Source organism: Cervus canadensis, chromosome 22 (genome assembly GCF_019320065.1).
Source record: "Cervus canadensis isolate Bull #8, Minnesota chromosome 22, ASM1932006v1, whole genome shotgun sequence".
Classification (NCBI taxonomy): Eukaryota; Metazoa; Chordata; class Mammalia; order Artiodactyla; family Cervidae; genus Cervus; species Cervus canadensis.
Window position 1 is genome coordinate 23,386,344 of NC_057407.1, and position 15,184 is coordinate 23,401,527.

Consider the following 15,184-nt stretch of genomic DNA (forward strand, 5'->3'; position numbering starts at 1 on the left):
ATAAATGGAAAAAAAAGAGGGTTCTTTAAAAAGATAATAAGATTTATAAACCTTTACCTAGACTGATTAAAAGTAAAACAGAGAAGATGCAAACAATTAAAATCAGAAATGAAAGTGAGAGTACTTCTCCTGACTATAGCAATAAAAAGGGATAGTGAAAGCAGTGTGGACAATTCTATGCCAAAATATTAGCCAATCTAGATGAAACACATGAATTTCCAAACCCATACAAACTATCCAGAAACACACAAATCACATCCAGAAACACACAAATCACAAAATCTGACTTAAGAAGAAACAGAAAAGAAGTAAAAATATTGACTCAGCAATCAAAGATCTCATAATAAAAAAAAGTCTTAAGACCAGAGGACTTCACTGGTAAATTCTACCAAACATTTATAGAAGAATTAAGCACTATTCGGACTTCCCTAGTGGCTCAGACGGTTAAGCGTCTGTCTACAATGCAGGAGACCTGGGTTCAATCCCTGGGTTGGGAAGATCCCCTCAAGAAGGAAATGGCAACCAACTCCAGTATGCTTGCCTAGAAAATCCCATGGACGGAGGAGCCTGGTGTTCATGGGGTCGCAGAGAGTTGGACACGACTAAGTGACTTCACTTTTTTTCACTAAGCACTATTCACAATGGCAAAAAAGTGCAAACAACCCAAATGTCCTTAGAGGGATAAATGGATAAATTACGGTATATGCACACATGGAATACTATGCAGACATAAAAAGGGATGAGGTATAGATGTGTGCCACAGCATGATGAACCTCAAAAACATGCTATGTGAAAGAAGCTGGCAACACAATCAATCATGTATTGTATGATTTCATTTGTATGAAATACTTAGAATAAGTAAACTCGTGGAGCTAGAAAGCAGAATGCTGGCTACAGGGTTGAAGGAGAAATGGGGAATAACAGCTTGATGAGTATTTTAGCATGATATAATGTTTTAGAACTAGACAGAGGTAGAGGTTGCACAACATTCTGAATGTACTAAATGTCACTGATTTGTTTACTTCAAAATGGTTAATTTTGTTACATGAGTTTTACTTCAATTAACAAAATAAGTACAATTCTAATACTAGTTTTTAAAAACATAAGAAAATCATAAATGTATTAACTCTGAAATACAGAGTTAGGAGTATGGCTATCGCCTTTTTGTTAAATTGCTTTTTGCAAAACTTCTCTTATAAACATGAACTATCCTTCAATAATATTAAGGGAAAAACAACAACAACAAAGAATAGTTGGTTGCCGTGAACTGCATGTTTAGTCAAAGGAAGGACAAATCTCTGGCTAGGACTGACATATAGACATATGTCACATATAAGACATATAGACGTATAGACATGGAAAAAAAAAAAAGGCCAGTTAGTTCTAAAAGATGTTATCTTCAAATCTTAACAGTGGCCCTGAGCTGCACTCTCCACCTGTTACTATTCACAAGAGATATGCAGATGTAGGCAAAAAGGAGGCAAGGTATGGAGTGCAGGCAGACTCCACCCATTTACTAAGTGTGATCAAACATGATCAACCATTCTGACCACCAGGGATGCTGTGTTAACAGGGCATATTCAGAAGAGTCCCAATGTGAATGGTAGAAACTGTAAAGATGCAGTAATAAAGCTGCTCTCACTCACTGCACGCGTGCTGGAAATGAAGACATAAGCCAGGGGGCTGAAAAGGCGGTGGCTGTGGTTGGACTGGGTGGAGGGAGAGGCAGTCTTAGAGAGATTACGTAAGTGACAGCAAACAGCTGCTTTGCTTCTCTAGGGAACTTGGAGTGCTACTTAAATAGTACCCAGAACGCTTTTGTTTCTATATTAGGAAAGACTTAATTCTAAGAGTCGGGGCTTCTTAAATGCAAGCCCAAGGGAGATTCTCACTCTCTCCTTTCAGAATAGTTCAAGTGACTGTGAAACCAACAATAGGGACTTGGAAGAGATTCTTTCAAAGAGACAGGATGCCTGCAAACTTTGATCTAATTAATTTTGTTAGAAAAGCCTGACTTATTTTTAAGAGGTGAGCTTAGGAATCATGACACTGGGAGCTAAAACATCCCTTTCAAATCCCAGCCCAGACCCTCCTGCCAAAGACACTGGCGCTGGATCACATTCTGTTACCGACCCACAGCCACATGCAAGTAGATAGCATCAGCCAGGCACAAGGAGATCTGTTGTGAATTTGTTCAAATGTGAGTGTGCTCAAGCTACAGTTTTAACCCAAGGGCGAACGCCCACACGTGGGCCTGGAAAGGGAATGATCAGCTCCAGGAGGGGAACAACAACCCTCAGAAGTGTGGCAGACCAGCTACAGAGTTTCCAGCGCTTGGCGCCACAGAGGTACTGCGCATGCCACATGCTACAGCGGTGAAGTCCCTGCTACTGGAATGTCCCTCTGCAGGCCTGCTCCAGATAAGAAGGAAAGAATGTAGTTAAGAACTTTATCATTCAAAATACCTGTCCCCAGGGACCCGCCTGCCAGGACGCACATTCTGGCTGCTGACAGGTCTGCATGGAGGTCGGTTTGGTCTCAGGGTCACAGGTCCTATCATTTAATCGATCTTCGCCAAACTGACACCAGACCTGGCGGTGCTTATGCCCTTTTCCGCAGGTGACCAAGCACTGTAAGGAAAGGCACAGCTGGTCAGGGTCGTTTCTGAACAACGCACTCTGGTTTTTGCGGATTAGACATTGATTAGCACAGCCAGGTGTGCTCTTTTCCCAGAGCAAATCTCTCTCCTTGCAATCTGTAAACATATCAAGACTTATGCTTTTTGCTCTGTCACTCATTCATTCATTCTGTCTTTAGCCAGGCTCTGGGCCAGTTTCAAGCACAGCATAAACTTCACACAGCATCGAGCTCTGAAATCCTGAAAAACAGCATCCATGGCTTGGTAGCATACGAGTTAAGGGTAGGGAATTTACGAGTCAGATTAACTTGGGTTTTAACCTAATACAATTGACTATGGGTAGTAAGTTAAGTGATCTTCCAGTACTTCAGTTTTCTTGGCTGTACAATGGGAATACAATAGTGCTAATGGCCAGTAATTGTGAAAACTAAATGAGAAAAACCCAAGTGAAGTGCTTAGTTCCTGTTCATTTAGGGAGTCTTAAATATAATAATCATTGTTATCTACATTCATTGTAGACAACTTGAAAAATACAGAAAAACATAAAAGAGAAAATTATAACAAGCCCCAAGTTTCACTATCTACCTAGGGATACTATTATTAAAATATTGCTCTTTTCTTCCTCTTTTAAGTTATGGAACATTGGGATCATACTGAATATTTATTTTGATATTTCCCACCTCTATTTCATTATGTATTTTTGGAAAGATTTGTTACATAACTTGATATGATACTTCATCTAGTATTAGCTATCTAGGTAGAACTTAAATCCAATGCCTTCTTTCATCTTTTTTTTTTTAAACCAAATATGGGATAGAGATTGAAGCTAAGGCTGCTTTTAACATAAACACAAGCACTAGCTTTCCTGTTAATCTGTCCAGGAGTCAGACACTGTTAATCACATGTACTGCTACTTTTCTGCCATTTAGAGACATTAACAGTATTATTTTAAGACTGAGATTTTATTTAATGCTGAAAGTAAACAGTTACTATTGCACTTACCTGAATGAGATAAGGGAATGGATACAGAAGCTGTAGAAATCTCTTTCCCCCGACATTCCTGACTTGGCCCAATGAATAAGACAATTTCTGTTCCCCTGCCATGTGTTCCTCTGAAGGAAGGTGCATTTGAGGTGGGGGGGAACGGGGGACTTGCTCAGAGACAATCTTACTGGGAAATATTAGCACTGTCTATAAAATTGAGAAAGAGCCTTCATCTTCTTTCTCTTGCTGTCCCGGGACCACCTTGCCAAACAATTTGATATGATCAAGTAAGAGACAAACAAAGCATTAACCTGGAACACTCAGCCTGGTCCTTTCTCTTTTTCCCCAAGTTTCCCACTAGCAACTGGATGGGTAATCAAATAGGTCACTTGCTAGGGTTCAATTCTCTCATTTCAAAGATAAGCAATCAGGGAACCTCATTTTTTGTAAACTTCAAATCTAAACCAGTGCAGCTTTATAATTAATAAAGCTCTGATTTCCTTTACAGCAACTTAACCAGGTCTGAAAGACGAGAGAAGGTGAGGGACTGGAACTTCAAAGATCCCCAGTAGAAGCTATTATGGTGGGTGATCCAGCTAAACCCACTGCGATTCTGAGATCACCCATGGACCAGTCATGTCCAGTTAAGACAATCACAGGGTGGGTGGAAGAAGAGCTGTTTCTTCAATGGGAGGTGGGAGAGAGGTGCAGGTGGTTTAACTTTGGACTGACCTGGAGAGGCTCAGAAGTGAGCATCAGAGATGACCTGCTGGGGAATTAACAGCCTTCCCATCTCACCTCTGACCAGTCTCCTGATTTCCACTCTGGACAGGATAACTCACTGCACTTCTGAATGGTGACTTTCTCTTGATGAGTGCATTTGCTGTCATCCAGTACATCATTACGGGTGTTGACACAAATAGCCCTTCTCCTCTGGGTTCCACCATCACAGCTTTTAGAACACTGAAAGGAAAAACAAAATTAAGCCGAAGTGTTGCTAAGTTTCTCATCAAGCATGCTCAAGATACTGGCTAGGCTATCTTGTCTCTTCCAATTCTAAGGAAACAACCAACCAACAAAGCCGGTCAGTTCTACTTGTTCTTTTTAGGGGTATATGTTTATGGTATCAATTTATTTACCAGGTTCATAACAAAGCCAATATTAGCAAATTGGCATAGGACAACAAAATCAGAAGTGGCCTGTGGGATATGAAGAAAGTGTTAGGCTAAGTTGTTCCACCACTTCCAATTTTCCATATGTTATGCCCACACCAGACATTATACATCAACTGTATTACTCTTTTCTGTAGTTTTAATGAAGGCAGGCATTATAAGTTGATCACGGTACTCTTGATGACATTTCCTCAACGCAGCTCTGTAAGGAGCCATCATCAACTAATCAGATTTCACATCCAAGAAGACTCTGAATGAGAACCAACTTACTTCAGTCCAAGCTGAATAGCGCCAGCCTCCAGTGTTACACTCTCCTGAGCATTTTTCCTGATTGCTTGGTTTGGGGTGACTACTGCAAAAGCCGTCATCAACCTTCTCAGTCTTCCCATCGAGCCTGCTGTACTTGGCACAGTAGATGTCTAATGTGCGGTAACCTAAACCACACTGGGCACTACATTCACCCCTGCTGGCCACGTGCCACCTATGCACAAACCATGGGGGAGAAACCAATATTACTGTTAAATATATATGTCTTATCTAGACTCAATTGGTAGAAGAGCTGAATTCTGTTTTTTTCCTTGAATACCATGAACCCCAAACCACAGTCAGTTACTGAAATTCAATTTGAAACCAACATTTCCATGTATTTTTCATCACTGCCAACATACATGAAAGCCACAGAATGACAGAGCTTCTATCTTTGTGAAGATTCCCCCCAATAAAGTCAATGTGAAATTCAAGCAACTAGAAAGAAAAAAAAAAATGGAATTCAACAGAGAAAAAAAAAACAATTTTATATTTAAAAGACTCATGCAACCCAGCATTTTGTTAGTCATGTAGGCTGCTTTTTTTTTTTTTTAGGCTGCTTTTTAACAGAGAACAAACAACTGTCAGAAACATTCCCTGGGAAACTTCTAGGTGGCCACGTGCTGGAAAATGCTGAATGGACATTCTATGAATTAACAAATGAATGGATTACAATTAATTAAATACTTAATTGGAACTATAACTGAATTTCAAGTATCATAAACTTTACCTGGTGAATAAAGATTGTATGGACCATATATATAACTCAATTACAGTATTTTTTAAAGACTAATGTTTTTAGAACAGTTTTAGGTTCCATGACAAAACTGAGAGGAAGGTACAGAGATTTCCCCACACCCCTGCCCCCATACACCCCTGCTCCCACACATGCACAGCCTCCTGATTATCAACACACCCCCAGCAGAGTGTAACATTTGTCACACTGATGGACCGTTGTTGACACATCATTATCACCGAAGTCTACAGTTTTCCTTAAGAGTTCACTCCTGATGCTATATATTCCATGGGTTGGACATATGTATAGTGAAACATGTCCACCATTATAGTATCACATGGACCTAAAAATCCTCTGTGCTCCACCTATCTATCCCTTCCGGCCCCACAATCATTCACTTTTAAAATTAGATTTGAGTCTACAAACTTTTGTAAACTTTGTATCCCTAGCACATATAATAAGCCCTTCTTGGCACACAGGAGGTGCTCAGTATGTACTGATAAATCAAGTGGCTCTTTTAACACTCCAGCAATGGTGGAGAAAAGAAAAAAAAATTACTTGAAATGAATAGAACAGTCTAAATAAATGAGCTTGAGACATGTTACGTTGATCAAATTTAGCAATCCCAAAAGGATGATTTCACTCTTGATCATTAATTTTCTCCAGCTCAGAAACTCGGTGGTTTGTTGAATACCAAAGCCCTAAGAGTTCTCCCTATACTCAGGAAGAAAAGAGGAGCACTGGACACACGCTTATCTCGGAATTTCTCAAAAATGCTCAAAAGTAGGTCAGAGTTGACCCACTTCTACATTTGGCATATAAAGTGGGCTACTGAGATGTTCTGTGAGAGTGACATAGTATTTGGCGGATTTGTTCTAACCGGAAAATGTTATATGGGGATTGTACAACAGTGCTTTATCTCATCCTGTCAAAGTTTAATCTGGGCAAACTCTCACTTCCCTGAGGAAGTGAGCCAAGAAACATGGACCAATTCAACAGAGGCATCTGGAACTTCCATCTGCCCTTTGATTCCTGGTTACCTTCTCTTTGCCCTCATCATCACTTCCCTGTGGAAAGGTTATTTTCCATCCTGGAAAAGGGAGACAGGAATCCTCCTCCCCTCCCCACAAGAACGCACACCAGCAGCTTGGGCTGGAGCAGTGTGCTAGAGTTTCCTTGATGTCCACAGTCCCCGGAATTCGGGCAGAGAATGCGGTCTGTGGAAAGGTCACAGTACTGCCTTAGGAAAGGTCTCAAAATGCTATTACTCACTTCATTTATTCTCACCTGGAAAGTCATCTCACCCTCACCTGTTTTGAATTCATTCATTCATGTCACGTGACAATTTATATTGCAGAAAGGCAAAGTATTTGTTAATAAACGGGAACAGAAAAAAATTGTATTTCTCTGTGATTGTGTGGGGCATTGTGGCATTAAATAACTTGGGAAACTACTGATATAAGTAGGTTCTTCTATTGCAGAACTTCTCAAGGCCCTCAAATCGTTAATCCAAGCTACAAATCTTCACATAGTGGAGGAGACAGTAATTCTTCTCACATACTGGTTTGCTCTGGATCATCTTGCTGAACTAGTGTTCCATAAAAATGTTTTGGGGAAAACTAAGAGTTGGAGCAACCAGTGCAATCCTCTCTACTATTTTTCCATTTTGCACACAGATGGTTGGCAATAATTAGTATAAATCACAATTAATAGCAATTTTCAGGTTGACAGAAGACAGTAATGCTTATTTGAACTTTGTTTCTGCATCTGCATGTTTTTCAGTGAATAACTTTATTCTTCCAACAATCTGTAAACACCAGCAAGATATGCATTTGAATGCTAACAAATGAACATGATCTTCAAGGGAATTCCCAGATGGTCCACTGGTTAGTACTTTGCTCTCACTGCTAAGGGCCTGGGTTCAATTCCTGGTTGAGGAACTAAGATCCCAAAAGCCTTGTAGTGCAGCCAAAAAACAAACATGATCTTCTACTTAATTTAAGATGTGAGCATGTACCTGTCTGGTTATAAGGCTGTGAAAACTAGCAGTAAACTTACCGTTTTTTCTTTTTATTTCTCAATTATTATCCTCAAGGTGTGTCACTTCTACCACAGACACTTGTATCAAAAAGCAAGGCTAAGTTCCTTCACTTCCTCTTCTTTAATCAGCCAGAGGGGCCATCATCATCCAAGCCTGTTCCCTAAGCTAGTTTCCTCCTTTGGTATCAGTAGAGTTTAGGTTTTTAGTTTTTTTAAGCTAGTATTAAAAAAAAAAAAAAGGTGACTTTCCCCAAATGGGGATTTGAGAATAGCACCTTTGATATACCTCTCTCAGACTCTGTTTTCCTTATTTCTGAAGTGGAGATAATACTACTACTTCACCACTGTGCTGTTTGAGGAATTAATGTATTAATTTTATAGGATAGATAAATAAGTAGGATGTTAATTAAGATTATATAACAATTAATATACAAATATTAGGATAATTCGTGCTTTCTCAGTCACTTCAGTTGTGTTTGAATCTTTGTGACCCCATGGACTGTAGCCAACCAGGCTCCATGGTCCATGGAATTTTCCAGGCAAGAATACTGGAGTGGGTTGCCATTTTCCCCTCAAGGGGATCCTCCCAACCCAGGAATCAAAACATAATGTTTAAATATGGTTCTTAGTAAATGGTCAACTCTACTGATGAATGATATTTACAGTACTAATTAATACTAGTTAATTATTATTATTTTCAGTGATAATTTGAAATAAGGCTAATCTTATATCATCTTTCCCAATTTAATGAGGCTAAATCAAGCAATCTATTTACCAACTCAATGTTTTTTCCCTGTTTTAGTGATTAATGCAGTTCAGCAATTAGCTAATTATTTTTTGAAAAGACTTTAAGTCTAATTTAACTAATTTAACTCCACTGACTGAAGCAATGGGTTTATATGGACATAACTCAAAACAAATTAATACTGCCTAAAGAGTAATACTGCCAGACATGACTAGCTAATCACAGCACTCCTCTCTTCTCTCAGAGCCTTGAGGGTACTTAATATCTTTACTCCAGCCCTAGGAGCTGACAATACCACTTGATAGGATTTGGCATGGTGACACAGAACCTGAAAAATATCTGTGTTCATTTTGCTATTTATGAATGATGAGACCTTAACAATTTCCCAAACTATTCCCTGCTGGTAATTTCTTCTGTGAAAGGAGGACAAGCACCAGCTTATCTTACCTGCATTTAACTGACATGTAGACTATACAATGCAACCCCCAGGTTGGTGAACATTCAAACATGACATGGTCAATTGCAGGAAAATGGAAAAGCTTTATAATTCTCTACTCACTCACCATTTGCTGCCTCAAATTTCATACTTTTCTTAAATATTGAACTGTCTGCATGAAAGTGAAAAGTTAAGTCGCTCAGTTGTGTCCGACTCTCTGTGACCCTACGGACTGTAGCCTACCACACTCCTCCGTCCGTGGGATTTACTAGGCAAGAATACTGGAGTGGGTTGCCATCTGTATATAAATTTTCCTCTAGTTCTTTCCATGAATACCTTAGTGCACTACAACTTTCATGTATATAAAACTTCTTATACTGGTGATAAACATTCTGGGTGGATACTAACTATTAAACGTACTTTGATGGGTGAGGTCTCCTGTTCTGTAGTTTTTCAAACAGAAAAAAAAAAAAAAAACCTTCAAAAAAAAACAACAAAAAACACAAACTTTTGCATTCAGTGTAACTCAGCCATAATAATACCTATGAAGCAAGTTGTGAGGGTCCAATGAGAACTTTCTTGGGCAGCTGCCATACTGTATTAGCTATTTTTTTAATTCTTAGAAGAAGAACAAGAAATCTGCAGGTATATGCTTAGATAATCAGTTTCAGGGGGATGGAAAATTGACTAAAGCTTATTTCACTGAAACACAAGGAAGAGGCCTAAAGACTAATATCCCACCTGCTCCTTGCAAAACCTTCACAACTCAGTGAGAAAGACCATGAGAGAACACTGGCCTCACCTCAGGTCACAGTCTGCGCCACAAGGCTCAGTAATGGGTGCCGGCTGAGGCAGTCGATCACATCTTTGATCAGAAACCGTAAGCTGATCAGATTCCCTGGTGCAAACAGGTTTTCGTTTCCGCTCCCCTAAGCAAGGAGGAAAAAATATTTTTCAGACAAAGTAGCCTATTCCATCAACTATTTATACTAGAGACTGGCAAATGTTTTCTGTAAAGGGTTAGACAGTCAATATATTTGGGTTTGTGGGCCATATGATCTCCATTGCAACTACTAAACTCTTGTTATAGGACATAAGCAGCCACTTACAGGTGTAAAAAGTTGTGTTCCAATAAAACTTTATAAAAGCAAGAAGTGGTTGAATTTGACCCATTGGCTGTAGTTTGCCAACTCATAAATTAGACAAAAGGAAACCAGATAAATTGCATATAATATGACTACTAAATTTATGTCTCTGGAAAGTCAATTTGGGAGAGCTGATTTTGCTTGGCTTCACACATGATGAGGAAACCAAACATGTCCTAAATACCTTAAACAGCTCAACTTGCCAGCCCAAAGTGACCATATAGAGGTAGAGAAAGATTAGGAAATGGATGCAGATAGAAAAATGTATGGATTACATGCATTTGGCTGCCTCCACAAAAAAGAAAGAAATAAAGAATTAAAAAACACATCAAATCCCCCGAACTCAACCTAAAAGTAGATACCTTGGCAGGGTTTGCTGCATGCTTGCCAGGGTCCATGACTGTTCCAGTAAAACTGTTGGGGTTTGTCTTCAATTGGAATATTGAAAGAATAGCGCACATCGGGGTTGTATAACTTTCCCACCGACAACACCTGGAATGCACAGAGAAAATGGAGAGGATGGATGTGGGCATGCCAATTCAAGGAACTAGAAAAGGGGCATGGGCTCATGGCCAAGTTTTTACCTGAAGCAGAAGTTCTTGTTCAATGCGACCTGTGGAGTTGATTCTTTCCACAACATTGTCGGACCCACTGTATTCTATCACAGCATTCCCAACACGGATTTCCCTTTTAGACATCGTGACGACAAAGTCTCCATTGAGCAAGAATTCACCTTTACTGCTTGATAAAGCTGGTGGTGAGAAAAAAGAAATTATTGATTTGCTGCCATTTTTCTGTTTGCAAAATGAAAGAACACACTGATAGGCAGATAAAGTGTGAAGAATGTGGACTTTGCAGTCAGACACATACAGACTGAAATCTGAGCTTTGCCACTTCCCAAGTACATGGCCTTGGGACATCACTTTCCTACTCTTGGTCTTGATTTCTTTATCTCTAAAGTGGAGATAAAGACACCCACCCTTCATGGTGCCTTTGAAAATTAGCTGAGATATAATACAAGAGTGCTAATTAGACTGGGGTTTGTGATACAAGCCCTGCAGTTACAGGGTTACAGATGCAACTAATGAATGTGGTTACCAGAGGAGAAGTGGTGGGGGTGGGCAGGGGTAGGGCAAAAAGAGTAAGGGGATCAACTGGATGGTGATGGATGGAAACTAAGTTTTCTGTAGTGAGTATGCTGTAGTGTACACACAAGTAGAAATATAATGTTGTACATGTGAAACTTACATAATGTTAGAAGCCAACATTGTGAAAGTCGTTCAGTCGTGTCCGCCTCTTTACGACCCCATGGACTGTAGTTCATGGAATTCTCCAGGTCAGAATACTGGAGTGAGTAGCCTTTCTCTTCTCCAGGGGATCTTCCCAACCCAGGGACTGAACCCAGGTCTCCCACATTGCAGGTGGATTCTTTACCAGCTGAGCCACAAGGGAAGCCTAAGAATATTGGAGTGGGTAGCCTATCTCTTATCCAACAGATTTTCCTGACCCAAGAATCGAACTGGGGTCTCCTGCACTGCAAGCAGATTCTTTACCAACTTAACTATCAGGCAAGATCTCAAAAGCAAATACAAATCACTTACAGGTGAAGAAACTCATCTCAATCTGTTTGTCAAAAGTAGCATTTCAAGAATACTTTGCAGAGAGAAATCAAATCTAGCCTTGTCTTAGCCCATTCCTAACAAAATCCATTTACCCAACTAAATTTAATCCAATCTTAGAAAATCCTGATCACGTGTAACTCTTTGCCTATACTTCAAGTTCAGTTCAGTCGCTCAGTCGTGGGCGACTCTTTGAGACCCCATGAATCACAGTACGCCAGGCCTCTCTGTCCATCAGCAACTCCCGGAATCCACCCAAACCCATGTCCATCAAGTCGGTGATGCCATCCAACCATCTCATCCTCTGTTGTCCCCTTCTCCTCCTGCCCTCAATCTTTCCCAGCATCAGGGTCTTTTCAAATGAGTGAGCCCTTTGCATCAGGTGGCCAAAGTACTGGAGTTTCAGCTTCAACACCAGCCCTTCCAATGAACACCCAGGACTGATCTCCTTTAGGATGGACTGGTTGGATCTCCTTGCAGTCTAAGAGACTCTCAAGAGTCTTCTCTAACACCACAGTTCAAAAGCATCAATTCTTCGGCATTCAGCTTTCTTTATAGTCCAACTCTCACATCCATACATGACCACTGGAAAAACCATAGCCTTGACTAGATGGACCTTTGTTGGCAAAGTAATGTCTCTGCTTTTTAATATGCTATCTAGGTTGGTCATAACTTTCCTTCCAAGGAGCAAGCATCTTTTAATTTCACGGCTGCAATCACCATCCACAGTGATTTTGGAGCCCAGAAAAATAAAGTCAGCCACTGTTTCCCCATCTATTTGCCATGAAGTGATGAGACTGGATGCCATGATCTTAGTTTTCTCACACCAAAAAGCTTAAACCACTTTCAATACCAGATATCAATTTTGTCCTGAACATTGTTCAGATAATATGAGCCTGAAATTTATTCTGGCCTGATTATTTTGTCTTTTTGAATATTTATGAGTATTTAATTTCCTTTAAGTCAATTAAATAGAGCTCTTTTATGAATTAACTTTAGGCAATATCACACATCTATAACACACATATAGACGCATATGAACACATAAATACAGAGACCTCATAGTTCCTGTTCCAGAATTTCAGCCATGATCTTGAGAACCCAAACTATTTTTCCAAAATTACCTCAATTTAAAAAAAGAAAGCATATTATTTAAACATATATTATTAATGAAACGAACATTTATAAAATTGGTTCCTACCCAAATAACTCTTTCTATTTCATTCAATAGTTGAACCTGTTGAATCTTTGTTAGTCCTGTTTTGACAGATGTTGAAATTAAAAATCCATAACCACTATGATGCTCAAATATCACTTCTTTGGCAAGACCCATAGAGGTAGTCAGCCTCTAATATGGCCCCAGTGATCCTTGCTGTCTATATCCACACCTTGTGCTGTCTCCTCCCACACTGAGTTGTACTGACTATATAATCACTAGGACACTGTGATGTCCAAGGCTAGGTCTAAGTCATTAGACCACTGCTCTTCCTGAATCTCTGGCTTTGGGAGAAGCCAGCTGCTGAGTTGCTCAGATACTCAAGCAGCTCCACCGAGAAGACTTCTGCAAAAGGCAGCAAGGAACCAAAGCCTTCTGCCAAGAGCAATTAACTGAAGCATCCAGTAAGTGGACCTGCTGGCCCCAGTTAAGCTTTCAGATAGAATCACAACCCTAACTGAAATCTTCACAGCCACTTCAGGAGAGACCTCAAGCCAGAAACACCCAGCTATGCTGCTCCCAGATTGCTGACACATGGAAACTTGTATACTGTTTACACTTGTTATTCTAAGTCACTAGATCATGAGATAATTTGTTGTATGGTAAAGCCTACCTGGATCATTCTTTTTAAACCTTCAAATCCCTTCCATCCGAACTTTTTATCCAATTCCTAGCTTAATTTTTCTCCATAGCACTTTGTTTACGCTCTCTCTACTCTCCCAGAAAAAGAATGTAAGCAAGGATTTTTGGACTGTTTTGTTCACAGTTATATCTCAGCTTCTGAAAGAACACATGGTAGATGCTCAAAAAATAGGTTTTTTTTGGGGGGGGGAGGGAGAATGAATGAATCTTACTGCAAATACTGCAAAAGATGAAATAATCAGTGAAGCTGAAAAAGTAATGTTAGAGAACAGCTTGTGTCAAGTGCCAAAACACCGGCCAACTGAGAACATGACAGAGTTAGACCAGTCAGACATTTAAGAAAAGGAAAGAAAATGGACAAAGAAGATGAGATGACAGCTGCTTCAGAAGGAATAATTTAGTTCTCCAAATGTCAAGAGAGATTGTTGGGAAAGTAAATAAAAAAAAATCTCAGGAAGCTTTTTAAAAAATGACTCCTTTTCAGATTTTACTGTTGAGCTCAAACTTTAACCAAAGAATGTACCATTCTGCTGTCATATAACTTGACTAAAAAACTTAGGCAAAAATATTTATCCATTGACATATTCTCCATTCTAAAAACCTGAGCATCAATTCCAGAAAAATAAACGACCCAATCAAAAAACGGGCCAAAGATCTAAACAGACATTTCTCCAAAGAAGACATACAGATGGCTAACAAACACATGAAAAGATGCTCAACATCACTCATTATCAGAGAAATACAAATCAAAACCTCAATGAGGTACCATTACACACCAGTCAGAATGGCTGCTATCCAAAAGTCTACACGCAATAAATGCTGGAGAGGGTGTGGAGAAAAGGGAACCCTCTTACACTGTTGGTAGGAATGCAAACTAGTACAGCCACTATGGAGAACAGTGTGGAGATTCCTTAAAAAACTGGAAATAGAACTGCCATATGACCCAGCAATCCCACTCCTGGGCATACACACCGAGGAAACCAGATCTGAAAGAGACACTGTATCCCAATGTTCATCGCAGCACTGTTTATAATAGCCAGGACATGGAAGCAACCTAGATGCCCATCAGCAGACGAATGGATAAAGAAGCTGTGGTACATATACACAATGGAACATTACTCAGCCATTAAAAATAATACATTTGAATCAGTTCTAATGAGGTGGATGAAACTGGAGCCCATTATACAGAGTGAAGTAAGCCAGAAAGATAAAGACCAATACAGTATACTAACACATATGTATGGAATTTAGAAAGATGGTAGCAATAACCTATATGCAAGACAGAAAAAGAGACACAGATGTATAGAACAGACTTTTGGACTCTATGGGAGAAGGCGAGGGTGGGATGATCTGAGAGAACAGCATCGAAACATGTATATTATCAAGTGTGAAACAGATCGCCAGTCCAGGTTGGATGCATGAGACAAGTGCTCGGGGCTGGTGCTCTGGGATGACCCAGAGGGATGGGATGGGGAGGGAGGTGGGAGAGGGGTTCAGGATGGGGA

General features: G+C 39.9%; 1 protein-coding gene across 2 annotated transcripts in view; it reads right to left on the reverse strand.

Annotated features, from left to right (window-relative positions):
- ADAMTS9 (ADAM metallopeptidase with thrombospondin type 1 motif 9) overlaps positions 1-15,184 on the reverse strand; it is a 164,275-nt gene that overhangs the window by 82,025 nt on the left and 67,066 nt on the right. For both annotated transcript variants that reach the window (XM_043442385.1, XM_043442384.1), the window contains exons 17-22: positions 10,787-10,953; positions 10,565-10,694; positions 9,860-9,986; positions 5,065-5,275; positions 4,421-4,585; positions 2,466-2,630 (exon numbers count right to left, since the gene is read on the reverse strand). In XM_043442385.1, the coding sequence (XP_043298320.1) occupies positions 2,466-2,630; positions 4,421-4,585; positions 5,065-5,275; positions 9,860-9,986; positions 10,565-10,694; positions 10,787-10,953 (965 nt within the window). The remainder of the gene's footprint in view (positions 1-2,465; positions 2,631-4,420; positions 4,586-5,064; positions 5,276-9,859; positions 9,987-10,564; positions 10,695-10,786; positions 10,954-15,184) is intronic.